Raw genomic sequence first — 25,763 nt, forward strand, 5'->3', positions numbered from 1 at the left:
TCTTAGGCATGTCTTTGTCCCTGGCTCCTTGCATACCTCCTGGCACAGAGCAGCCTACAGAGGGACTGGAGATTCAAACTAGAAATCTTGTCTGAATCAGCATACAAGTATTTCTGTGGAATGAGGTACATGTGTATGTGCATGTATTGGCACACATGTGTGCACAAGAGTAGAAATATAGAAGGTATTATTGGGGTGGAGGGTGCATATAGTGGGCATTCTTTAAAAGAAAAAAGAAAGAAATTCTAAGCACACTTCTGGAAGATTGTTTTCTGAGATTCTAGCTGGCAGTGTGAGAGCAACCCCCCTGTGCAGCTCCACCCAGCCCCACGTGGCCACCTTTTTCTCCCCCATGCAGGGTGATCCCCAGGATACATAAACCTCTCTCAGGCTCAGGCACGAGCCAATAGGCCCACCCACCCATACACCCACAGTGCAGCAGAGTTTTGCAGAGGCAGCCTCCTCCAGCCTCTGTACTGAGGCTCTTCTGTGCACTTGCTGCAGCTGCAGGCCCAATATGCCAGCTGTCCAGCTGCTGTTGCTGGCCTGCATGGTGTGGGGAGCAGGGGCCAAGGCAGCCCAGCTCCGCAAGGCCAATGATCGGAGTGGCCGGTGCCAGTACACCTTCAGTGTGGCCAGTCCCAATGAATCCAGCTGCCCTGAGCCGGGCCAGGCCATGTCAGCCATCCAGGACCTACAGAGAGACAGCAGTACCCAGCGTGCAGAGCTGGAGTCCACCAAAGCCCGGCTTAGCTCCCTGGAGAGCCTCCTCCAGCGGCTGAACTTGGACCAGGCTGCTGGGCCCCAGGAGGCCCAGGAAGGGCTGCAGAGGGAGCTGGGTGCCCTCAGGAAGGACCGGGACCGGCTGGAGACCCAAGCCAGAGAGCTGGAGGTGGCCTATAGCAATCTCCTTCGGGACAAATCGGCACTGGAGGAAGAGAAGAGGCGACTGGGACAGGAGAATGAGGAGCTGGCCAGGAGGCTGGAAAGCAGCAGCCAGGAGGCAGCAAGGCTGAGAAGGGGCCAATGTCTCCAGGCCGGGGGCCCCTCTCAGGACCTGCTGTCGGGCTCCCGGGAAGGTAAGGATGCAGGGGGTGGTGACCCTGTTTCTGGTGTGTCTATCCAAGGCAAAGTTCCGGTAGTCCCTAGCATGTGTGGGGAGCAGGGACCAAGGCAGCCCAGCTCCTCAAAGCTAGTGAAAGGAGTGGCCAGCAAGATGAGGATAGATCTATGAAATGATAATAAATGATGATTTTGTTGTTGTTCTTTTTTTTCTTTTTTTTTTTTTTTTCTTTTTTATCGGTACCGGGGATCGAACTCACAATTGCCTGCTTGCAAGGCAGGCACTTATGCTGCTGAGCTAAATCCCCAACCCCTTTGTTGTTGTTCTTAATATCCTTCTTTGCCAAAACAAAGAGGTAGTAGCTCTGTTAGTTCTCTCAATATGTTGTTTTAGAAGTTGTCTTTCTTCTTGTTCAGTATGAGACCCCCTACTTTTAGGTCCAGAGACAGCTTTGATCAGGTGCTTTTCTGCTCATCTCTGCCCTCTCCTGCTTGAAGGAGGCTTATGAATGTGGGCTAAGAAAGAGCACACCCTTCTCATTAGCCGAGAGACAGTGTTTGTGTCACTTTTTTTGTGAAAGTTGTGCTCTCAAATATTCACTGTTTAGTAAGTGTTTTAATCACGAAGAAATAAGCATGTCCAACTGTGGCACAAGTAGACTAAATTCTTCAGCATATGAAAGAAAGAAAAAGAACGAAGGAAGGAGATTAGAGATTGAGTCAAAGGAGACTAAGAAGTGTACAGTCCTTTAATTCCCTCCTGCATGCAGAGGGAATCCTCCAAAGTGATGAAATGTGAGCACAGACTGTTAATCAGACTATGTTATTGGCTGCATGCTCTAATTTTGGGGGTGAAACAATAGGATTAGAGCTATGAAGAAGAATATCCTTTTTCTAGGAAAATTTGCATTCAAGTCCTTAAGGCTGAGGTGTCAGGGTATTTCTGACTTGCTTTAAAATGGCTCAGTAAAGACCCAACAGAGAGAAGAAGAGAGGCCAAATGAATGTAGCAAAACAGTAACAATGGTGAACGTCAGTGAGGATTCCTGGGCTGTTATCTTTCCATAGGTTTGAAACATCACCAAAATAACAGGAAGGGAACACACCCAACTCTGAAAAAACAAACTTTCTACACAAAAGGCAACTTGCTCCGATCTGTAGGTGGCCATGCCTGGTCGTGCCCTGCAGCAAGTTGTTTAACTCTCTGCATCTGCGTTTCTTATTCACAACAGGACAAAGAAAAGTCTGGGAATGAGTAATAATTCTTACAGGCTCAAGTCAAATACTAACAGGTGCACAGAATTCTTTTTTTTCAAAAAATCCAACAGGTCCAGCATCAGAAAGGATCCAATTCTGAGTTTTACAATAAGGAAAGTGACCTCCTAAGATACTGAGCTGTCCCAGGCAGCACAGCCAATCAGGTCAGGGACTTGCACGTGAGTCTGTGAGGATAAATAAGGCATTACTGCTACCATTAGTATTATGAAGCATTATTAATAATTAATTAAGCATTAATAATTATTATTTCAGACCATTGACCGAATGAAGTGACACACTAAACAAAAAACATACACATAGAGATGTGTATGTAATAAGAAAACAAAGACAATGTTAAACATTGTCTTGCGGTCACTGAACACATCTTTGGGAATCCATTAGATGTGTTGTCTAATTTTGTTATTTCTTTGTGTCCCTTCCAGCTGCTCTACTTGTGAGACAGGGAACTATCCTGTTATAATACATTCCAAACTTGGAAGTTCTTTTCTGGTAGTGGATCATCTTCAAACAGGAAATCACATTAGAAGGAGAATGCAGGACTGGAAAGAGACCTATCAAGCATCCAGTGCCACCAGCTCATTTTTGCAAATGTTAACATTGAGGCCCAGAGGTGATGCAGTAGTCTACGCTACCTTGCCATTTAGCGACAGACCTGCCCCTAGCGTTCTGCTCTCTCCCAAAGGGCCAGTGACTTGCAGGCCCCTAGCTTTAGTTTATAGACCCTGAAGAGACAAACAGGTACAGAAATGCTTGAAACAAAACATCTGTTTCAACACCCTAGATTTGGGGACAAGAAATATTTTGAGGGGCTGGAATTTAAGTGTGGGCAGGAGTGCCAAGCCCTGAAGTGTTGAGGTTTGGTGCATGAGGCTTAGATAGAGGTAAGGATGAGAAAGTGGCATTTTCCTTACCACCCCCATTGTTCAAATTGTCACCACCACTGTGTTTTGTAGTTGTTACATGAGAAAGTCTCCTTAGAATTATGGAAATCACCTGTTTATACATACATACATACATGATAGGAAACATTTCACTGCACACAATTGCAAGCCCAAAGCAGGAAAAAAGTTCAACTTAGCCTAAAGATAAACTACAGCTGGTTATTACCATCCCAAGAAAAATCCCACATCCTCCCTTGCTCATCCTCTTCCCCCAGGTGGGTCTCCCAGAGGAGTGAGCCTGGGGCGAGGGCTTATGTGAGGTGATTTAGATGGGCCAGGATACCTAGGAGGAAAAATGGGGATAGAGGAGAGTCTTGAGGGGAGGAATAAAAAAGGGGCTTTTCTTAAATTGGTCACCACTGTGGGCAATAAAGCTCACTGCCGCCCTTCAGAGGGATGCGTGACAGAAAAGGGGAGCTTTATCCACAGATGTATGAAGGGTGTCTGTCCCCCAGAGCACAGTACTCATCCTCACACAGGATGTGGGTGCTGGGCTGGTTCTTGCAGACTTCCTACGCAGTCACATTGCTGGGTCGGGTAGCAGGAGCCATGTGGGAGAGTACAGGCAGGATGGGCTGACCAGAGGTGTCTGAAACAGGCTGCAGATCTCCTGGTCCCCTGATGGGGTTGGATGCTGAGCCATCTGGGTTATTCTGCAGATCAGCTCAGTGCCTGGTGGAATGCCACTCAATAAAAAGATTACGGCTACAAAGAGCTTCTTTCACTGAAGTTCCATCCTTGTAAAATGTCCTTCCGTGATCAAAATATATGTAACATTTCTACAACATGACCTGCTCCTGGGGGTGGTACCTGTCAGCACAGCAGCCAGGACAATAGTCTACTGGCCAATGTTCACTTTTTTAAAGTGTTTGTGACACTCTTCTTTCTCTTTAGTCTCATCTAAATAAGAATGACCTTTACTACGACAGCAAATATTCATAAAAATCATTAAAATATCATTTGCATATGGATGCAGATGAGTTAATAAATTCTGCGTCTACATCAAGCTCTCTAGATCTAGAATATAAGTCTAGCAGAGGCTCAGGCAGAGTGTGCATAAAACTTCCAAAAAAATTTTAATAGACATCAAGGGACTGAATTTTAATAAAGAAAACAGAGCCAGGCTTGTGATCTCAGCTACTCAGGAGGCAGAGGCAGGAAAATGGCAAGTTTGATGCAAGCCCAGGCAGCTTAGTGAGACCGTGCACAAAATTAAAAATAACTCAACAGCCTCTAGGGGTATAACTCATTGCTCCTTTGGTTTACTCCCCATACTCTTTCCAAAAAGCCTTAAAATCTTTAACTGTCCAGTATAATAGTTTATATTTTCATAATCCCTTTTTTGTTTTGCCTCCACATTCAGAATGTAATGTTAGGTTTTGAAATATTCCAGAGGATTTTGAGTTTTGACATTCCCCTGCTGAGGACCCTATCACTTTAAGTAATTTTCAGAAAAAAACCTGGTAACATTTATGCAACTCAGAATAGGGCTCAGAGCTGGCAGGTGGAACGGTTGGAGCAGGAGCCTACTGGCCGCTTCTTGGTCAGGTCAGCCAGGAGCATCTGGCAGCAAGCAGCCTCCCAAAGCAGAGCCATCTGGCGTGAGGACCGAAAGCAAGGGCACGTTTGTGTGAAGGGGCCTGGACTGAGCCAGAAGGTGCAACTTCCTAGCTCGGTCTTGCTGTGTCTGGGATGCGTGACTTTGGGCAAATGATCCACCTGCCAGCTGGGAGCTGGACCTGCAGTCCTTCAGGAGGCCTTTCCCTGACATGTTTTACTGTGGTTCTCATTTACTCCAAGGAACGTGTGCACGGTGTGGTCCCTGCAAAGAGCAAGGGAAGACGGAGGGAGCACTGCATGAGTTTGGGGGGCCATGGAAGCATCAGGGCAGGAACTCACCCCTGGCCAGGCATCTGTGCCATCTCTTCTGTGGCAGTAGAGATGGAAGAACTGATGGGAGGACAGAGCTCGGGCTTCGGAGCTGGGAATTGTGTTTATTGGGCAGCTCCCTGGGATCTGAGTGGGTCACTCCCAAGGATCTTAAGCAGCTTCCCAGGCTCCAGGAGCAGTGCAGGCCCAGTGAGGCAGAGAACCGCACAGCAGGTAAAGTCAGGGAAGTTCTGTATAAAGATTTGTCAACTCTGATGAAAGAAAGTGCAAGATGTAAGTAAACTTTATACGGCCCCTTTGGAGTAAAGTAGGTATGGGGGAAACTTGGGGGTGGGGTCAGATCTCACTGGGGAAGACAGAGTTCAGCGGGCCAGAGAGCAGAGGTGGAGGCAGGTCTGCAGCTGTGACAGGACCGTCCCAGTGCAGGTGGGGAGGTGACCTGCAGCACAGTGGCAGTGAGTGAGCACAAGGCAGGGAGTCTGGTTTCCTCATTAAAGGGCTCTGGCTAGTTTGTGGCCAGGATGAGGTTGTTGGATCACAGAGGAAACATGTTCCCGGTCTGTGGCTGGGTCAGGGGTCTGGATGTCCTCACACACACACACACAGATGACCACAAGAGGCCGCAGAAACAGACTTCCCTTCTCCCACGGTGTCCCTCCAGGATTCCCTACTGAGACAGTTCAACACCGGCTCACTGTCAAAGGAGAAATATGCCTTGTTGTTCAGAGGGCTTCTGTGGACGTGATCAGCTCTGAGAGGCAATAAAGACATTTGCAATGGGCACAGCTCCCCACCCCTGGGGAGAAGGGTTCACACCTGCCATGGACTTGAAAAACATGGGTTCGAGTTCCAGCCCCACCACTTGCTAGCTGAGTGTTTTTTGTCGGAATGTAAAGTGTCCTTCAAAAGGCTCATGTGTTCAGAGGCTTCTAGAAGGTGATTGGATCACTGGGGCTATAACTTCACCAGTAAATCAATCCATTGACGGACTCATAATTACAGGGTATTACGGAAAGTGACAGAGACTTGGAAGGTGGGGCTAGGTCAGGGGAGTGGGCCACGGGGCTGTGACCCTGGGACTGTACCTTATCCTGGGCCTTTCCCTCTCCTGCTCTCCTTCCGGGATGCTCTGGGGTGAGCAGCTCTTTCCTGTCTGTCATCATGTTCCTCCACTCTGACATTCTGCCTCCCACAGAGCCACAAAAATAAACTGCACTGAAGCCATGGACTGGAATCTCTGAAACTGTGAGCCAAAATGAACCTTTTCTCCGCTAACTTGTTTTTCTCAGGTGCTTTGTCACAGCAACAGAAAGCTGACACAGTGGGCAGTCACTTAGGCCTTCTGGACTCTGCTATCCTTTGAACATGTGGATAACGGAGTGCACTTGCAAAACTTATGTGAAATAGAGGTAATGAATAACCACACCAAACATAGCACCAGGGTCACACTGAGAAAGTGGTGGCAATAGCTGAACTTCTTTAGGTGCAGGTGGAAGTCCTTACTTTACTTCTCTGAAACTTTGAAGGCACCACGTCACATAATTTCTATTTAAAAAAATTTTTTTTTGTCTTTTTGAGACAGGGTCTCACCAGGCAGTTCAAGCTGTCCTTGGACTCACTTTTAGCCCAGGCTACAACAACCCTCCTGCCTCAGCCTCCTGAGTGCTGGGATTACAGGAGTGCACCACCACTCTTAGGAAAAAAGTTGTTTTAAATATGAAAGGACCTGTCCATGTCTGTGGATTATCTCTTTTTATATTCTCTCTCTCTCTCTCTCCCTTCCTCCCTGTCTCTCTTGTTTTTCAGTGCTTAATATCTTAGCTATCTTGAAATAAGTCTTCTGAGTAAACACCTAGATTTCTAATTATTTGTTTCTTCCTGCTTCCTTCATTTCTCAGTGGCTAAAGAGGGCATTTCTTAATTTTCTTTTTACTGTGTACTCCTACTTTTCTTAATAGACATATTTTTTCTCAGGTAAGTCACTGCAGTAAATAACCATCCTAGCTACAGAATACAGTAGCCTGTGCAGGTGCATAGAGGAAGGAAGTGTGAGGTGCGGGCAGAGGTGGCTCTCAGTGTCCCTCATGTAGCCACCAAGGCCCATAGCTGAAGGCAGGGAGCGGGGAGGGTGGGTTCTTTTTGACATCATCACCATGGTACTCTCCCTGCATGTGGCCTGAACCCGGCTTCTGGATGATGAGAGGCAGGGGAACCAATGAAAGACAGAGCATTAAGTTGTCCTCAGCAGCTGTCTGCCAAAGTCCAAGAAAAGGCACAAATGAAAGAAAAATAACCAAACCCAAGGAACTTGTTCAGTGGCCCTATGAGGACAACATATTCACTCAGATCCAGTTTATGACTGGGTTCCCTCTTGCTGTTACATATTCTGTTGTTTTAACAAACAATGACAGGTATCTACCATTAGTCATTGCACTGCCCTATGAATCCCCTGTGCTCCATACATTTCCCTGGTAATCACTGATCTTTCTACCTTCCCCACAGTTTTGCCTCAAACCACGGGCATGTGTGGTGCTGGGAAGCCTTGAACCCGGGGCTTCTGTACACTAGGCGGCCACTTTGCTGCTGAGCTACAGCCCCACCCCTCAGACGATCTTTGCAGTGGCAACGGCCTCCTCATCTATGGGCCTCGTTATACCTGAAGAGTAATCAAACCTACATTTAAAAATCAGTCCTGAGAGGCTGGGGGTTTAGCTCAGCGGCATAAGTGCCTGCCTTGCAAGCAGGCAGTCATGTGTTCGATCCCCGGTACCGATAAAAAGGAAAAAGACAAAAAAAAAAAAAAAAAAAAAAAAAAAAAAAAAAAAAAAAAATCAGTCCTGTTCCTTGTGGCCACTGCTTCCTCCTTAGATTTAACAACTGCTATAAAATCGGAGTCCTAAGCAAAATAGGGAAGTGTGGCACACTGGGAAGACTTCACTTCTTTGGCATCTCTCTCTCTCTCTCTCTCTCTCTCTCTCTCTCTCTCTCTCACACACACACACACACACACACACACACACAGGTGTGTACCCCTTTCCTTTCCCACTACTCAGATGTCTGCAAAATTCCCATCAGAGCCCCACACCCGGCTCTCTATTCCTCATGGAAAATGGGCCTCAGAAATGCATCTGATGGAACATTTTTTCATATTAATTTAAAACTTAATATGCTACTAACAACATATTTCAAAATACCTAGAAAGGATTTTGCATATTCCTAGCAGAAAGAAATATAAATATCTAAGGTGATAGATACGCAAATTACTGATTTTATTTTTGTAGTCCAAGGGGACCTCAAACTTATGATCCACCTACCTCAGTCTCCCAAATACTGAGATTACAGGAGTGTGCCAACACACTTGCTACAATCTAAGCTCATTATTCTACATTGTATATGTGTATTGAAAAGTCACACTCTATCCCATCAATATATACAGCTATTATATGTCAGTTGAAAACAAGAATATATGTAAAAAACAAAAAAAGTTAGTTTTTAGAAAATATTTGCTATGACAAGAGAAAACCCTTAAGTGAAACAGCACATTTTTAATTGTTGAAATTCTGACATTTAAGAGGATGCCAAGGACCTGCTTAATATCCCTGAAATCAACTCACCTATTCTTATTTTTCTTATCACAGTACAATTTTGTCTCTTTAATATAGTTCCTCAGTGGAATTTAGACAACTTGGCCTTCCAAGAGCTGAAGTCAGAGTTAACTGAAGTCCCTGCTTCCGGAATCCTGCAGGAGAGCCCCTCGGACCGGCCCAGGACCGGAGAGGGAGACGGTGGTATGAAGTTGGGTTTCTTCCCCTTTGAGCACACGTGGTCCTTGCCTGGTGGACTTAGTTCTGTGACCCTGGTTGAGACAGTTTAAACGGAGTGGAGTGGGGGGACTTCACTGAGAGCAGAGGCAGGGGAAGGGTGAGAAAGAGCACCCCATCTGCTTTTCTGTCAGGGGGGGTGTGCAGGCAGTCAGCCTTTCACTGGCAAAGCCCCATATCCTCTAGCCCACCCCTGGAAGGCTAAGTTGGGCTACCTCAGGGGGAGAAGGATAGAGGCATTTATTTACCTACTTAATGGTTACACTGCACTAACAGAAGCAGGCAAATCAGCTTTCGGTGGTTCCTTGATGGCTTTACCTTAGGACCAGGTGTAGAGCACACATGTTCTCAACATGACCTATTGTTAACAGTATTTTTGCTGAGTTTTATCTGTCTAGGAAGAGTCCAATTTCTCCCTCTCCAACATCTCCTCACAGAAACCTGGGTTTTCCTCTGGTGCACACCTGTGATCCCAGCAGTGTGGGTGTGTGGGGTGAGGGGGTGGGGCGGAGGCAAGTTCAAGCCCAGCCTAGGCGACTTAGTGAGCCCCGTCTCAAAATTAAAATAGGGCTGGAGGTATAGCTCAGTGTGTGAGGGTCTTGGGGGTCAATCCCCAGTACTGAAAAAAAAAAAAAGAAGGACAAAAACCCCGCTGGTTTCCAGAAACATCGACTATCCATGTCATTGACAATGACCACTCACACTGATGGGATGGGGGTTATGAACTATTTAAAATATGAGATATGGCCAGGAAACAAAATTTACCATCTATGAGGAAATTGAAAGCACCATTTAAAACAGAGATGTAGTTGGATTCTGCTTTATTCAAATTTTCAACCATCATTTCACTATATTTAAAAATTATATTCAAATTTCTTTATATTAAAATGATGCATCCACATAGGGCTTTATATGCCTGTAATCCCAGCACTCAGGAGGCTGAGACAGGAGGATTGCTGTGAGTTTGAGGCCACTCTGGGCTACATAGTGAGTTCAAGGTCAGCATGAACTGCATAGTGAAACTCTGTCTCAAAAAGACAAAAAATATTTATTCTTATAATGATCTGCTTTTTGTCTTTATATTTTAAATAACAAAATAAGTCTTAAAAGTCAGATAGTAATTTAAAGAACACCCACGAGTCCCTGCTGGGCCCACATAGAATAAATTCAGGTGAAACCTGCAGGTGAACCTATCTTCATAACTAGCAATAAATGGAAGTTCAGTTCCTATCGCAGATCAACCACAGAATATTCACTGCGTATTTCATGGATACCAAGCACTTCATGTGTTTAATCACATTTAAAATTTATGAGAGCCTCACTACCCAAAACTCTACCATCCCCTTTACAAATCAGAAAAGTGAGGCTTCAAGACAGACACCTTATTGAGTCACACAGCTGGCAGGTGACTGGATTTAAACCCAGGAGGTTTTTCCTAGGGTCTTAATTTCTCTGACTGTCCTGCTTCTACACTGTTGCTGGGTTTGTGGAAAGATCTTGGATCCGAATTGTTGTGCTCTGTTCATCAGGATGTGGCCGGCTGGTTTGGGTGGGAGAGCCCGTCACTCTGAGGACTGCAGAAACAATCACTGGCAAGTACGGAGTGTGGATGAGAGACCCCAAACCCGTGCACCCCTACACCCAGGAGACCACGTGGAGAATTGACACGGTTGGCGTAGACATCCGCCAGGTCTTTGAATACAGCCTCCTCAGCGACTTCGTGCAGGGCTACCCGTCCAGGGTCCATGTGCTGCCCCGGCCCCTGGAAAGCACAGGAGCTGTGGTGTACGCAGGGAGCCTCTATTTCCAGGCCGCCGAGACCAGAACAGTGATCAGATACGAGCTAAACACAGAGGCAGTGAAGGCTAAGAAGGAAATCCCCGGAGCCGGCTACCATGGACAGTTCCCATATTCTTGGGGCGGCTATACAGACATAGACATGGCTGTGGATGAGACCGGCCTGTGGGTCATTTACAGCACCGAGGAGGCCAAAGGCGCCATTGTCCTCTCCCAGCTGAACCCAGAGAATCTGGAACTTGAACGAACCTGGGAGACCAACATCCGTAAGCAGTCAGTGGCCAATGCCTTCGTCATCTGCGGTACCTTGTACACCATCAGCAGCTACTCCTCAGCCGATGCCACTGTCAACTTTGCTTATGACACAGGCACAGGGCGCAGCACGAGCCTGACCATCCCATTCAAGAACCACTACAAATACACCAGCATGGTTGACTACAACCCCTTGGAGAGGAAGCTGTTTGCCTGGGACAACTTCAACATGGTCACCTATGACATCAAGCTCGCCAAGCTGTGAGAAGTCTCCAGACCTTAGCAGCAAAGGCCAAAGACGATGCCATCCAGGAGCCCAAAGGGGAACGGACTGAAGGGACAGCCAGCCAGCCAGGCCTGCAGCTTTCACTAACCTAGGACACTGCGCGTGGCCACTGTCTGACCACACAAGGACAGGGGTCTGTAGGGTCAGACAACTGCACATCGTAATAGATATTCTTTTTAATGGACTCTTTATCCAAAATAGTTCTAGTTTTATGGCAAGTTGGGGCAAGATATAGAAGGGCTAGGAATTTCTTTGTTACATCCTTGCTCTTGCAATTTGCATGATTGTCATGGGCCATGATCAAAAACAGCACTTCTAAAGGAAGAGGAAACGCTCTTGAAGCCAGGATTGAACATATGTGTGAGATGTACTTGGTGGAATTGGATGCATTATTCAGATACAGATCAGCTGGGCATTATATAACCCTTTGCCCTGTGAAATAAAATTACCTTACACATTATCTTCCTTGAATTTTGTGGGCATTTTTGGTTAAGAGCACAGATTCCAGTATCAGATACTTCCTTTGGGTTGGTAGATATGTGATTCCAAGGTGTATGTGTGTGTGGTTGGTAGATATGTGATTCCAAGGTGTATGTGTGTGTGTGTGCGTGTAGAGTGTGTGTGTGTGTGTGTGATAAAAAGAGTGGGAGAGGAACGGAAGGGCGAACAAACTTGTGGCTTGTGCCTGGTTTTGAGATTTTGCCCAGAAAGACACCAGGCAAACCATGGAATCCACACTTTTTTTTAACTGCATCTCTTCGTGTTCTTGGCCTCTCCTGAAAAATCTTTCCATCTCTCCCTTACTTCACCCTCATTTCCCTTTGGGTCTTATCTGTTGTCATGAGTATTAATTTTGCAAACAACCTCAAATAAACAACTTGAAAAACTGTGATAAAATACAACAAAACTTTGGCGTTTGATAGCACAATTCAGTGGTATTAAATACATTTATATTGTGCACCATCACTACCATCTATCCCCAGAACTTTCCATCCTATGAAACAAATTCTGTTCTCATTAAATAACTTCTCCTTCTCCCTCCAACCCCCATATTCATTATTTAATAGCTGAAATAGCTGTCAGCTCATTCTGCTTCTCTCTCATTGTCCCTAAGGTGGAATCCATGCTTGAGGTAAGCAAGCATTGGGGCTAAGACTGAGGGAAGGAAACCAGGCAGAATTTCCTTCACACTGCTTTCACCATCAATATGGATCCCAGCATTAGCTCCTGACATGCAGGCCACCCTAGCACTCCTAGGTCTGCAGCCTACTCCGATGTCCAGATTCTCTCTTCCTTTGCAATGGGGATTGAACCCAGGACCTCCACACTAAGCTACATCCGCACTCCTTTATTTATTTAGAGACAGGGTCTCATTAACTTGCCCAAGCACGACTCAAACTTTTGATCCTCTTTTTGATGAGCTACTTTTCTCTAGCGTACCCCCCACCCCCAAACAGGGACATTTCAGCAGTGGGCCTGCCCCACAGGAAAGAGGTATCCTTTGCCGTTCACCTGCTGCCCTCTGCTGGTGCCAGGCCGTTTCTTGGCTAGACTTTTATCTCCTACAAGAACAAACTGGCTGAAAGCAGACACCCGACTCTGCTTTCAAATGCCCCAAATTATTCCGTTTTTGATATCCTGTTCGGAGTACATCAAAACCTAAGCTTCTTCACCCTGAGGGTTTTTGCTTCCCCAGACTTGATTCAAACTACAGGGGCATTCTAGTCTGTGCCTTCCCACTTACTGTTTATGGGGCCAAGGCTCAGCCTTTGAGAACCAGCTTTTCAAAAAAGCAAAGTCTGGGCTTTAAGGATTCTCCCTCCCGTGAGTTCTCGAGGCTGTACTTTGGAAAGCAAAACTGAGAGTTCGACTTTTCATTTGCACTGACAAATGGAAATCCTATTTAAAGCAACACATTTAGTGAGTACTTAGGGAGAGGATGGAATCTCAGTCTCTCTGCTGCTGTGCAGGGCACTTGGGCTGCCATAACAAATACCAAGGGCTGAGTGGTTCCAACGCAGACATTTATTTTCTTGCTGTTCTGGAGGCTGAAGCCCAAGATCAAGATGACTGCTGAGGCTTCTCTCCTTGGCTTGTGTTGGGGTCTTCTCCCTGTCTTCATCAGCTCTTCCCGTGTGTGCCTGTATTCTCAATGCCTCTTTTTACGAGGGTACTCATCACACTGGACTAAGCTTCACCCTAATGGCTTTAGTTTAAAGGAATTTACCAATTGAGGTCAGCTCTTCAGAGACAGTCACATTCCAAAGTATGAGGTTTAATATTCTTCATCTGAAATGCTTGGGATCAGAAGTGTTTGAGATTTTTGTTTTCAGGTTTTTAGAATGTTTACACATATGTAATTTGATAGCTGGGGGATGAAACAAATCTAAACAAACGCATTTGTGTCACATGTATATCTTGGACATATGCACACAGCCTGAATGTAACTTTATATAATATTTTCAGTGTAACTACACCCTTCCTGGCTTATCATATAAGGCCAGGTTTGAAAGTTTCTGCTAGTGGTGTCACATCAGCAAAAAATTTCAGATTTTGCAGCACTTTGGATTTCATATTTTTGGACTTAGGGACCCTCAGCATGTTAGGATCAGGACTTCAACATATGGAGTGGGGGAATTCAGCTTGGTCCATAACAGTTAGTTGGGTATCGCCATCCTCATTCATGGACAGCAGATTCTTAAAGACTAGAAAACCTAAAAAGTCAGAACGCATGTGTTAATTTACCCTACCAAGCACCTATATCTTTCAGACCTTTGAATGGAAAGCAGAAAGTGTGGAGCCACCTCTGGGTGCTCAGGAGAGCATCAGAGCTCCCCGTGGGGGAGGCAAACTCCTTTTGCACATCCTGCCCATGGCCCATCTCCTATTTTCTATCAGCTGTGGTTCTGGATTTGGGATAGAAGAAGGGAGTGAAGGAAAAACCAAAGGAAGAAGAAAACTTTCTCTTAGTTTTTAGGATATTACGCTCCTCCTGCGTCTTTGACTGCTCCGCTGTGTCCTTTGCTGGTTCCTCCTTTTAGCCCCAACCACTTGAGGCTAAAGTACTTCCAGCCTGGGCTTAGGTGCTTCTTATCTATTGACTTCTCTGCAAATCCCATCTAGGATCAGGGCTTTAAATACCATTTTCATGCTGATGGCTCCCTCAGTGTCTCTGTCCACACAGTGGTGAGGCCTGAACTTTTAGACTCATTCACTTGCCCAAGTGACCTCTCCATTGAGAGGTCTATTAGCCATATAATTATCAAAAACTGAGCTTCTGAGTCCCTATCTCTGCCCCCAGATAGATCACATCTGATCCTCATGGCAGATGGAATTCCATCTCTCTGGTTACTCAAACCAAAAAATATCAGATTCATCCTTTATCCATCTCTTTCATAACCTACACCCAATCTATCTTTAAAAACAGTGCAGCACCCGGCCACATTTAGCACCCTAACCCTGCTACAAATGACCATCTTATTCCTCGAGGACTGTGATAGCATCTATACCACTTCCTCTCCCTTTGCACAGCCTGTTCTCTCTATGGCAGCCTATTCTATTACAGCGCAAGCCAGATTATGCCTGTTTTTCAGAAAACCCCTTGCAGCTTCCCATCTCAAAGTCAGAGTTCTTCCAAAGGCCCATCGGCTCTAGTACTGTCCCAGTTCCCTCTACTCTGGCCACACCCACTTGACCTCCTTAAATCTCCCCCGGACACAGCAGGACACTCTGCCCTGAGCCTTTGGCACCTGCTCTCCCCTCCACTCCAGGTGTCCCACACCTAACTCCATCCCCAGCTTCCAGCCTTCACTTTCCTTATGAGGCCTTCCCAGGCCACGTTGCTTATAATTGCAACTAACCTGCTGCTTCGTACTGTGCTTTTAAGCTCCCTTACTTCATCTTATTATTTAAAATGTTTCTTTTCTGTTATACTCATCATATATTTTCGTAAGTCTTCCCCCACTGGAAGATAATCTCCATTGGGACAGGGGTTGATTTCTCTATACAATGATGTGTCCCTAGAAGAGTGGCCTGGCTCACACAGTAGGCACCATACTGTAAATGTGAACTATATATATATATTTATTTTATTTATTTATTTTTTTTTTTTTTGGTGCTGGGGATTGAACTAATGACCTTGCACTTATCAGGCAGGCACTTGAGCCACTGAGCTAAATCTCCAGCCCTCTTAACCCCCTCAATTTTTATCTTATTCAATTTTAATGAATTTCAATGTAAGGAGCCACACCTGGCATGAGGCTATTCCACCAGGCAGTGCAGGTGCGACTCCTCGTGGGAGGGAGGGAGGGAGAGGAGGAGCAGTCAGCTGGCAATGACAGATGCTCAGGGCATGCCTCTGCCTCACGCAGACATCCACCCACTGTCACTGGCTGCTGGGGAAGAGAGTTGGGGCACTTTCACACAGGCAGGTGTGGAGAGAGAAACACCCTCAAGGACGCCATGAGAAACAGACGACTTAAAAGATGGGCAAGTTATATTTTCATGTGCATCCAAATTATATTTCTGGTGCCTCCAAACCACTCAAAGGATACCGGAAAGCATTAAGAGGAGCTTTGATGGCCTGCTAAGAGGCCTGAACAGGAGGCCCAGGAAATACACTTCTTTCCACTCAATCATTCTGTACTGCCTGCTTTTCCAAGCAGAGTTTTCTGTTGATAGAGTTTGAAAATCTCCTCAATCCCCTATCAGTAAACTTTGAAAAACTCACTCACTCCACCTCCAGCACAAGGGAGGGAGACACGGCTCAGTTAAATGGGAATGAATGAGCTGTAAAACTGTGGTGCCCGGCTGAGTTTTGAAAACTGAAACACCTCAGGGTTCTCTGGACCTCAGATCTTTAGAGTTGAGTCACAGAACTTTAGAGTTAAGTCACAGAAACCCGAACTTTTTACAGATTCAGATTCAATAATAAACAACGATGCTGGATAACTTTTTAAATTCAAATGCAATCGACTGCTGCAAGTGTTCCACAGCACAGCATAAATTAAAGATCAAAGAAACATCCGCAGAGACTCAGCTTGAAACCCCAAATCCCTCCCAGTGCATGTGCAGGAAGGAAGGACACCTGGGGGTGTCGCTAGGAGAAGAAACAGAGAAAAGAAAAATTTCTAAGGCAGTCTTCAAAGTCCTATACATTGCTGAAACTGCTTGCCAGAGTCTCCTATCATGGTCCACCTCAAAATAATTTAAATTATACTTGTTTAGCAGATAGTGGACTCCTCAGCTGGAGAAGGCGGTGGCGGAGGGGGTACCATGAGGTCGGTCTTTCTGGGAGAAGCCTCTGTCTCCGTGTCTGAGTGGTAGACCCTCTCTCTAGCATCATTGTTTTTCTTGGTAATCATCTCTTCTCTAGGAGAAAAGGAATATTGTAGGTTATTCAAATAAAGGTAGGATTAGAAGAAACAGACAAAAAGACAATGAAACACCCAATGCCACATGTACTAAAGTAGACCATATTGTTTCAAGACATCCTTCGACTCCTGTGCCTACACTTACAGAGCTATCCTGCCTCACAGACAGAGGAGGGGGAGAGACAGGAAGGGATGGAAGGGAGGAGACAGACACACAGAGAGAGACCTCTCTACTTAGTCCTGCATCTCTTCTCAGAGTGAGGTCAGTTGTCTCCAATGCTCCTAAGAAACCACCAGAGCTGGGGTCTATGCTTCCCATTCTAGAAGAGTTTCTTGGGATTAGCACATAAAGTCCCCCCATCCCTTGGGTCTCTCCATCCTCACCAGCCATTCTCTGCAGATTCCATCCTGTGGCAGACTCTGCCTTGGGGTTTCATTTGCATTTTAGCTACAGCGTCCTCAGGCCTTAGGCTCACTTTGAGTTTCCTGTCTGCCTGATTTTGCCCCACTGCAACCTACAGGGTTTTTTCTCTACTGAAGTAGGCATGACTCTCCCATCCTGCTCAGCACTGGGCAAACCCTTGAAGGGAATGGTACTTGCATGTCCCGTTGTTACAGATTCAAATTTAACTCTTCTTTGAATGCTTACTATATCCCAGTGTCTAAAACTTAGATATAAACTAATTACATGCAGATTCTCAGCCACACCCCATAACAATTGCTGGGTCTTTCAGCAGAGGAAGTTCCACCTGAAAGTGATTTGTCCAGGGCAAGTTGCCAGAAAAGAGTGGATCTGGGGTCCACGTTTGGGTCTGGCCTCAAGTTTCCTGCTTGGCATCGCACTTCCCAATAAGAGTCAACTGCTTATGGTGCCCAGGGCACGTGACAGAATAGTGATGGTGTCTTGGGGCTGAAGGCCCCACATTGTGATTCTCCCTCTCTGCACAGAGAGTGCAGCCTCCTGGATACAATGCCCACCCTTGTGGTTTAAACCAGGGGTGTCCACTGGCTCCTCTATCAGCAAGGTTTCTGGCACCCATGTATAGATATGTATTACATAGTCCATGAGAGACATAACAGTGTGTCACAGGTTATGTTACACAATGTAGTATGTAATAAATTATATTCCATCTATTATAAATTATATACATATAACACATGCATCAAGGAAGTATACTGAACTTCTATCAATTCATTAATATTTCACATCCCAATAAACTCTAAACTCAAGGGTCATCAGGAACAATACTAGGTGAGAGTTCACTAGGGGCTGGAGATTTAGCTCAGCGGCATAAGCGCCTGCCTTGCAAGCAGGCAGTCGTGAGTTCGATCCCCGGTACCGATAAAAAAAAGAAAGTTCACTAGCTTTCAGTTTACTAGCTCGTTTCTTTGACCAATACCTTGTTAGATTTAGTGAAAATTTTATGCTCATGGTGTTTCTTCACAAACTTCAAACTAGAAGTGTCAGCTCTGCCAGGATTTGTTGCTTTTTCCTCCTTGCAACATTAGACTTCTTATGAGCTGAGCTTTCTTGGCAGAGATAGCTTAGGCCACTTATGTATTCTGAGGGTTGCATTTGCCAAGACTGGTAAGGTCACTTGTAAATCCATTTAACTGACTCAAGGAAATTAACCTTTTTATCTTTGTTGAAAACGAATGAAGAAGCCCCCCACTGGTTTCCTCCAGCCTTTCAACACCCTCCTTCCCATCAGGCAGGGTCAGAAGCTGCACATGACCTCCTGACACCAGCTGGGGACCTGGGCCTACATTAAAGGCAATCACTTGGTGTCTTTACTGGGTGCCTCAAGTACCCCACTGGGTTGGGATCGTAAGCATCATCACACAGATTGTCACAGGCAAACCAAATGCAGCAAAGATACACGGTGTTAAGCAGGTGTGGTGGGGCATGCCTATAATCCAGTTCTCTGGAAGGCTGAGGCAGGAGGATCACGATTCCAATTCAAATTCAACTCAGCATCCTATATCATATGTACCAAGCCTACCATCAGGAAGAAGTCCCAAGCAACTGAAGCCTTTTATGACTGAAATGGACAGCTGCCTACCCAAACCTCAGGCAAACTTTTGGCCAAACAACTGGTGAGTTCTGGTCTTTCTCAGGGAGCACGCATTATCCACTGTCTGCTAGCACGGTGCCAGGCATCAGGCACAGAGTGGTGAAGGGGACACGTACAATGCATGCATGCAGGGAGCCTACTGGCTTGTTAGAAATAAGAGTAGGCTTTCCGGGGGCCCATGCTGTCCCCAAACTGTGTCTTTAAATGTATGTGTTTAATCCTTGCATTATGTCAACAAAGCCTTACTGTGATCCCTGCACCCATTAAAAGCCACTGGTGTGAGGTTCTTTCCACTGCACACACAACAGACATAGGTGAGTGTCACCACCCCTTGAAGTTCTCTTTCCCACAGCAGCTAACAGTGGTTTCCTCCTCCCCGAGAGGTCTCTAGCAACAGCAGGTGAATATATTCATGTGACTCAGCATCTCCTGCAGTTTTGGGCCCTTGGTGGGGTTCAGCCATTATTCATCATTCCAAGCCTCCCCACCTACCCTGCCTTTTGAAAAGCAAGCCTGAAGAGAACATTTGGGTACCTGGTGGCCATGGCGTCCCTGCGCCTGGTCACCTCGGAAGCCAGGTCTTGGTAGGGGAAGTTAATGGTGTGGTTCACAGCGCTCCTCCGTTCCATGGTCTGCATGCAGAGGCTGCAGGAATCTCAATGCTGTGCACCTGGGAAGCTGAAACACAAGCACCACAAATGGGCTCCAGGTGACCTGTGGCTTCAGGTGTCTGGGAAATGGCCCAGCTCAGGGGTACCTGGTCAGCAGCGGGCTTTCCCTGCCATGTTATTGGCGAGTCTTCCCTATATCCTGTCCCCCCCAAACACCTGCTATGGGAGAGGATGGGAAATAGCATGCGTCTTGCTGGCTATTTAGGTAAGAGGAGGCATGATTATTCCAATCATGCAGTGGGGGTATTGAGGACAGTTGTCGTTACTCCCACATAAGGGCTGCGGAAACGGAGGCCCAGAGAGGTGCACTGATTCTCCCCAGACTGCACAGCAGCCCCTGCCCCTGTGGCTTCCCCCATAAAGACACCACTACAGTGGGGCCCTTTCTTCACCAGGCTGGGCTTCTTCTCAGAGTCCTAACCTTTGAAAGGAAGGGAAAGAACATAGACAAAGCTGGGCCTTGGTGCCAGGGTACTTAGCCAGATACAGCATACTTAGTGGTGGGCCCTGCAGGATGTTTTTATATGGTCTTATTTGATAATCAGTCATCTACTTGTATTGTCCTCCCAACTGTCAAATGGGAAACTGAGTGGCAGAGAAATTAAGTGGTTTTTCCAAGAGACACAGAGCTAGAATTTGAACCTGGCTCTCTTTGGCTCCAAAGGCTATCTTTTCTCTGCCACAGAGCCAAGGAATTCTCCAGTCTGCCCAAGCAGGCTACAAGTGTCCTTTCCTATACACCGCACATAATGGCTTTGTCATTGCTGGAGCAGACTGCAATGGCTTGTGCTCGGCAGGCTACACTTCTGGCTGGAAAGGTTCATTCGCAAGTGGACTTACCTTTCGGTCCCACTTAGCCTTGTAACCGCTGCCACACCTCGACTCAGGGCCTGGCTAAGAGCTGTGCTCTTCCCTGCACCTGAGCCACTGCACCTCCTAGAGGAGACAGCCACCAAAATGACCCCTCCCTTCGTCTTTTATCCTCCTGGAGTCAGGCTCTCCCTGGAACTTGAATTATTTGGATTGTTTTGCGCTCGCAAATGGTAGCAGCTGACACTAATTACCTCTGCTGATGTGGCCTCCAAAGTCTCCTCAGATGGTTTGTGCAGAGCAGGAAGTGGTACTTTTCCTCACTTGGGTAACAGATGCACTCTAGCTTGGGTGCTGGTACATGTGACAATGTGATGTATATCTGTTTACTATTTTTTAAACAGCGAATTTCCGAACATCTCTCCAAAAGCCACTGGAACCACTGAGCCTGCGCCTCCTGGTAATTTAGAGGTGGCAGGTGCTTCCCCCTTGTGATCCAAGGAGTTGATTGTGCAGCTCCCACTTTTGAGTTGGGTGAAGTTGAGCAAAGTAATTTAACTTCTAGAACCCTTGATTTCTTTATATATAAAAGACGAGTAATATAATCTTTCTGCGAGGACCGAGAAAATAATCACAAAAATATCATCACCCTTGGGAGGAGTAGTGGGAAAAAAAATATCATCACCCTTCTTCTAAATCTTTAAATTCATGTGTAAGTGCACTTGCCCCAAGGATGGCTGTAAATGTGTATGAGAATGTGTACAGATAGACATATTTTCCCTCCTACCCTGTCATGACGCGAAACCTGATTCCCCCCACGCCCCCAAGCCGGGTCTCTGTGCTGTGAAAAACAGTGCTTTTCTTTCCTCCTCATAGGAGGGTGGCAGCGTTGATCTCCTCCAGGGATTCTAGCAATTACTTAAAAGTTAGAGTCATCAGCAGCATTATTCCCATCTGTTTCTTGTAGCCATGAGATTCCCAAAGTCGGAATTTTTGTGAAGGATTTCCAAAGCACCAATTTTTGCACTGTGCTTGAGTTAGGGCAGAAGCAATTATTGTATGCAAACTTCAAATAGGGCGCAACACCTGTACAGATTTTAAATGGCCTGTTTTGGGGCTGGGAATGTAAGTCAGTGGTAGCAGTTTCATAGAATGTGCAAGGCCCTGGGTTCAATTCCTAGAACTGTGCAAAAAAAAAAAAAAAAAATCTGACTTTGCTTGTTGCTACTTTAGTGCAAAGGCTGTGGAGAGCAAGGTCCTAACTTTAGATGTGAACTCTTACAAGCTTGCTGTAGTTCAGCTTCCTGTAAAGTGATTCACAATACAATCCAGGAAAAATCACTACTTCCTGTACTTCGGTCCATCTTTTAGGCTGTGACATACTTAAAACATGTTCCTGAAGCCCACCCTTAAAAAGGAACTGTACATACATGAAGCTCTGCTCATCATGGTTCACTTGAACTCATGGTAATCCTCCTGCCTCAGCCTCCCAAGTGCTGGGATTGCAGGCATGCACCACCATGCCCGGCAACACTTTTTTTGGCCTTGTTCCCATTCTAAAGTGCTGGCATCTGCCACACTCACCTCTACTTTATCTCCTGTACCCGTAACACTGGCACATTCCTGATGGCTCTTGGACTTTCTCTTGGATGGGATAGTGTGGCATCCCTCAACTGCAAAGAGTAATGATGTACTCATGTGCTCGGCAACGACTGTATTTGTCCTAGGCTCCACAGGAAACACTCAAGAGATGTGGCCTGCTTTTGGGATCAACACAGGGTCTGGGCAAGGTGGCACATGCCTGTCATCCCAGCACTTGGGAGACTGAGGCAGGCAGATAGCCCAGAGGTTAGGGCCAGCCTCAATTTCAAAGGCCCTATCTCAAAAAACCAAAAATGAAGAAATAGACACGTTACCATCGATCCCCTCCAAATGTACTGCTTTGAACACACTCATCCCCTCCTTCCTGCTGCTTTCTGCAGCAGCTCTGGAAAGTCCTCTTCAGTGTCTTTATGAGGTATGTGAACACCGATGTTGAGCAACCACCCGAACAAGGCAGGGTTCTGGAAAACATGAGTGTGTCCTCATCGGCCTTATCCATGTGACTTCTGGCTCTTCCCCCAAACCAAATGACCCTGAAATACGTGTTGAACTGATTCAGGACACTGAAGCAGCTGCTGTAGTATAACTACAGACACTCAAGGACAGCTGGGGCTGCTTTAGAAAGTGGCAAAATCAACGGGATAATTATGTTGGATGTGGGTGGAACTATTTTGTTTATCTCACCCAAGAGTTAACTGTGACAAGGACACATGAAGTACCATGTTTCCCCGAAAATAAGCCTTCCATGGTCACTACCATGGTGATGACCAGGTAACTCCCATTCTCTTCCTCAGTGGCTACTCTGTAGCTGGAGAAAAGGCAAAGATAAGCACATCTGGCCTGGCGTTTTCAATGTCCAGTTTTCAAGGCTGGTTATTTTCTTGTTAGGTCTCATTTTCAGGGTTCTGAATGACATCTCTTCCAATTTTTAAGTTAAACCACACTTGGACTTGGACTTTCTAGGTGTCCCAAGTGCATCTAGGCACAGTGGATCCCCATCATCATGTCCCTCAGCTCTCTGCTGGGGACACACCGGTCATCAGCCTCATGACTGGTATTACAATACTTCTGGGCAACTCTGTTATATGCACCAGGAGTCTTCTGATTCTGTTGATGCAGCCTTAATATTGGTAATGGCATCTGTGCCTCAGATCCCCAGGGAATAGAGCTGCTTTCAGGTCCCCTTGCAAGGTAGTACTGTGTACACTACTTGCAACCAAAACCCAGCAAGGGTGCCGCTTGGGAAGTCTCCATATGTGGTAAGGGGACAGTGGAATATGTGGTGTGGTATTACGGGATCAGTTTTTTTTTTTTTTCCTTTTTCGTTTTTATCGGTACCAGGGATCCAACTCATGACTGCCTGCTTGCAAGGCAGGCACTTATGCCGCTAAGCTAAATCCCCAGCCCGGATCAGTTTTTCTTAAAGGGACACCACTTCCTTGGTTATCTATCTTCACAAATTCTCATTTTCTAGTGCAACTTGGACTTGAGTAGGGGTTAAACTATTTTTGCCAACATGGTGTTCTGTAATTGCTCTGTTGTTGAAAACTTGGAACATCGTTGATAGAGCTAGTATGATCGTGTTTGATGTGGGGAGGGTATGTCTGACCACAGGCTCACTGTACATTGGCTGTCCTGGTGATCTGCATTTAGTTCCAGTTCAGAAGAGTGGTGCAAATTACACAGATGCCTCATTTTCACAGCCTTGTTCAGGAACTCCAACTACACTGGAATTTGGATTGATGCTGCCAGTGTGTTTTTGATATGAATTAACTCTTTTCCCAAATAATAAAGTAAAATTGCTGAGTTCTAATTGAAATGTGACTCTTGTAAAATTGATCCAAAAAGTACTGAACATTCTGGCTGGTGACAGATGCGTCTCAAAGCTCTCCTTGTATTCAGTCACAACCTGGGCCATGGGGAGAATGTCATTTCAGATCTGTATCACAGTATTTGTAAAATACCTTCAGCATCCTCTGCACTTTTGTCCTTAAAATCCAGCAGTGCCTGGTACAGAACCTATACCAACGGAATAGATGATGTCTTGAGGTTATCTGCAAGGCGACGTTTCTTTGGCTGTATCTGAGAATCTAATATGGCAGAGAAACATAAATGAGGTCCATCCCCAACCAAGGTCCAGGAGCTGTTTCATGCAGAGTGTGGACAGTAAGAAGTGGGCTCTGAGCACGACGGTCTGGCCTGAGCCTGCATCTGAGGCGGCTGAGCCAGTGCGTAGGTAGGCCCGGCCCAGGAGCAGCGTGTAACTTAAGGTCCCGTGCAGCAAGGCCAGCTTGTCACTTGCTGGACGGGTGGTGCATGAGACTTGGCGAGCCACAGGGGACCAAGGAGAAACATTTTGATGATTAGTGGGGTCATCACAGTAATGATTTTCGATCACACCTAGTATGTCCCTGTACTACCCGGAGTTAACATGTGATCCTTTACATAATTATGCCAGAATCTCTTTTGTTAAGTTTTCCTTCTCCCATTGCACATTAAGGGAATATAAAAGAGAAATATGGAGGGGCGGGGGATTTAGCTCAGTGGCATAAATGCCTGCCTTGCAAGCACGTGGTCATGAGTTCAATCCCTAGTACTGATAAAAAAAAATATTTTAACCAAGTTGCTAATATATACTGACCTATGCCTACACCTCATAAACAGTTTATTATTTGATTTCTGTATTTTTAACTCTAAAAAACTACCAAATTTGGAATGAAACTCTACAAAACTAAAGTATAAAAATGCATAGGAGTTCTATATTCAGATTGCCTTACAATTATGTCATCGTACACAGGAAAATGAAGGCCACAGATGATGTGTATGTAAAAGACTATCAGAGCACAAAGAAATGGCATAAAACTACACAAAAAGATTAGGTAGAAAATAAATGTGTACCTAAGATCAAGTAGTTAAGAGTAGTCTTACTTTTTATATTCCTTAGTAAGTTCTAGAAAGATAAATATGAGGGCCACTTTAGAATTCAAAGGATGACATATTGGGTCCAAATTACCATAGATATGTGCTCTTATTCATTATTCTCCAAGAAATGCTGAAAATCAGTGGCACTGTGGCTTGAAGTCTGTTGCCACTGTCTTCTGAAAAGCTAGATAGCCTTTGCTTTGAGCTTCAAAAGAAGACTTACATGGAGGATATGAAGAACAGTGCATGAAGGAGGAGGCAAAGAAAATAATTTTCTTTGGTGACTTAAGGGGGCCAATTGTTCTGCTCGTCTGTTTTGTTTTACAAGCAGATATTTATGGTCCAGGTTTCTTAACACAATCAAATTTTAAACTTCTAAGGTGTATTTAAGAAGGCTTTATTTATCTACAAGGTAGAAAGATTGCAAGGAAACATGAAGATAGTGATAAGGGCTAAGAAATATAGTCTAGCTGCAGGAGAAACTACCTCAGCAAGGATGGTTCTGACCACCACCTGTCACATCCTTCTATCCTCATTTTACTTTTTCATCTCTCCTTTAGCCAAAGTTGTACCTGTATTTTACAATAATTTATACCGTAAAGATTAAAAGACATTTCAAACCATACCTTTTCATCCCAATCACTTTTCTATCATTCACATGATTTATTAATGAAGGACAAAGACCTGGACCACTTCTTCTCCTTAGCAGAGAACCTCAAGAGTCAGAGTGTTTAGGGTATGTGACTGTATCTGCCACCTACTAACATTATCATCTTCTGGGTTATTTTACTGTATGTCAGAGAAGCCAGAGATAGTAACATCTTCATGACCTGTGAATTGGTGGAGAAATTTATACAAATCCCTTACTTTCATTAGACAGATGCTAGGAAAAGGGTTAGTGGTAATTTACGTAAGTAAATACAATCAGATGAGCAGCATAACCCTGGATATGTTTTGGTTTCTAAAATTTAGGAAGATTACAGG

At 45.5% G+C, this 25,763-nt stretch overlaps 2 protein-coding genes across 2 annotated transcripts; one reads left to right on the top strand and one right to left on the bottom strand.

The window, feature by feature from the left end:
* Nucleotides 1–387: 387 nt before the first annotated feature.
* On the top strand, nucleotides 388–11,787 carry Myoc (myocilin). The gene is made up of 3 exons (XM_003474734.4): nucleotides 388–1,079; nucleotides 8,834–8,959; nucleotides 10,522–11,787. Exons 1-3 carry the CDS (start codon nucleotides 518–520, stop codon nucleotides 11,304–11,306), a joined length of 1,473 nt encoding a protein of 490 aa, XP_003474782.2. The 5' UTR covers nucleotides 388–517; the 3' UTR covers nucleotides 11,307–11,787.
* Nucleotides 11,788–11,921: 134 nt separating this feature from the next.
* Nucleotides 11,922–20,443, bottom strand: Myocos (myocilin opposite strand). Its single transcript, XM_063239882.1, has 3 exons — nucleotides 20,286–20,443; nucleotides 19,309–19,452; nucleotides 11,922–16,697 (listed from the first exon to the last, which is right to left on the bottom strand). The coding sequence occupies exons 2-3, from the start codon at nucleotides 19,410–19,412 to the stop codon at nucleotides 16,550–16,552; spliced, it is 252 nt and encodes an 83-aa protein (XP_063095952.1). The 5' UTR covers nucleotides 19,413–19,452; nucleotides 20,286–20,443; the 3' UTR covers nucleotides 11,922–16,549.
* Between the last annotated feature and the right edge of the window lie 5,320 nt (nucleotides 20,444–25,763).

Source organism: Cavia porcellus, unplaced genomic scaffold (assembly GCF_034190915.1).
Source record: "Cavia porcellus strain 051 isolate PalLab524CR breed Dunkin Hartley unplaced genomic scaffold, mCavPor4.1 scaffold_29, whole genome shotgun sequence".
Classification (NCBI taxonomy): Eukaryota; Metazoa; Chordata; class Mammalia; order Rodentia; family Caviidae; genus Cavia; species Cavia porcellus.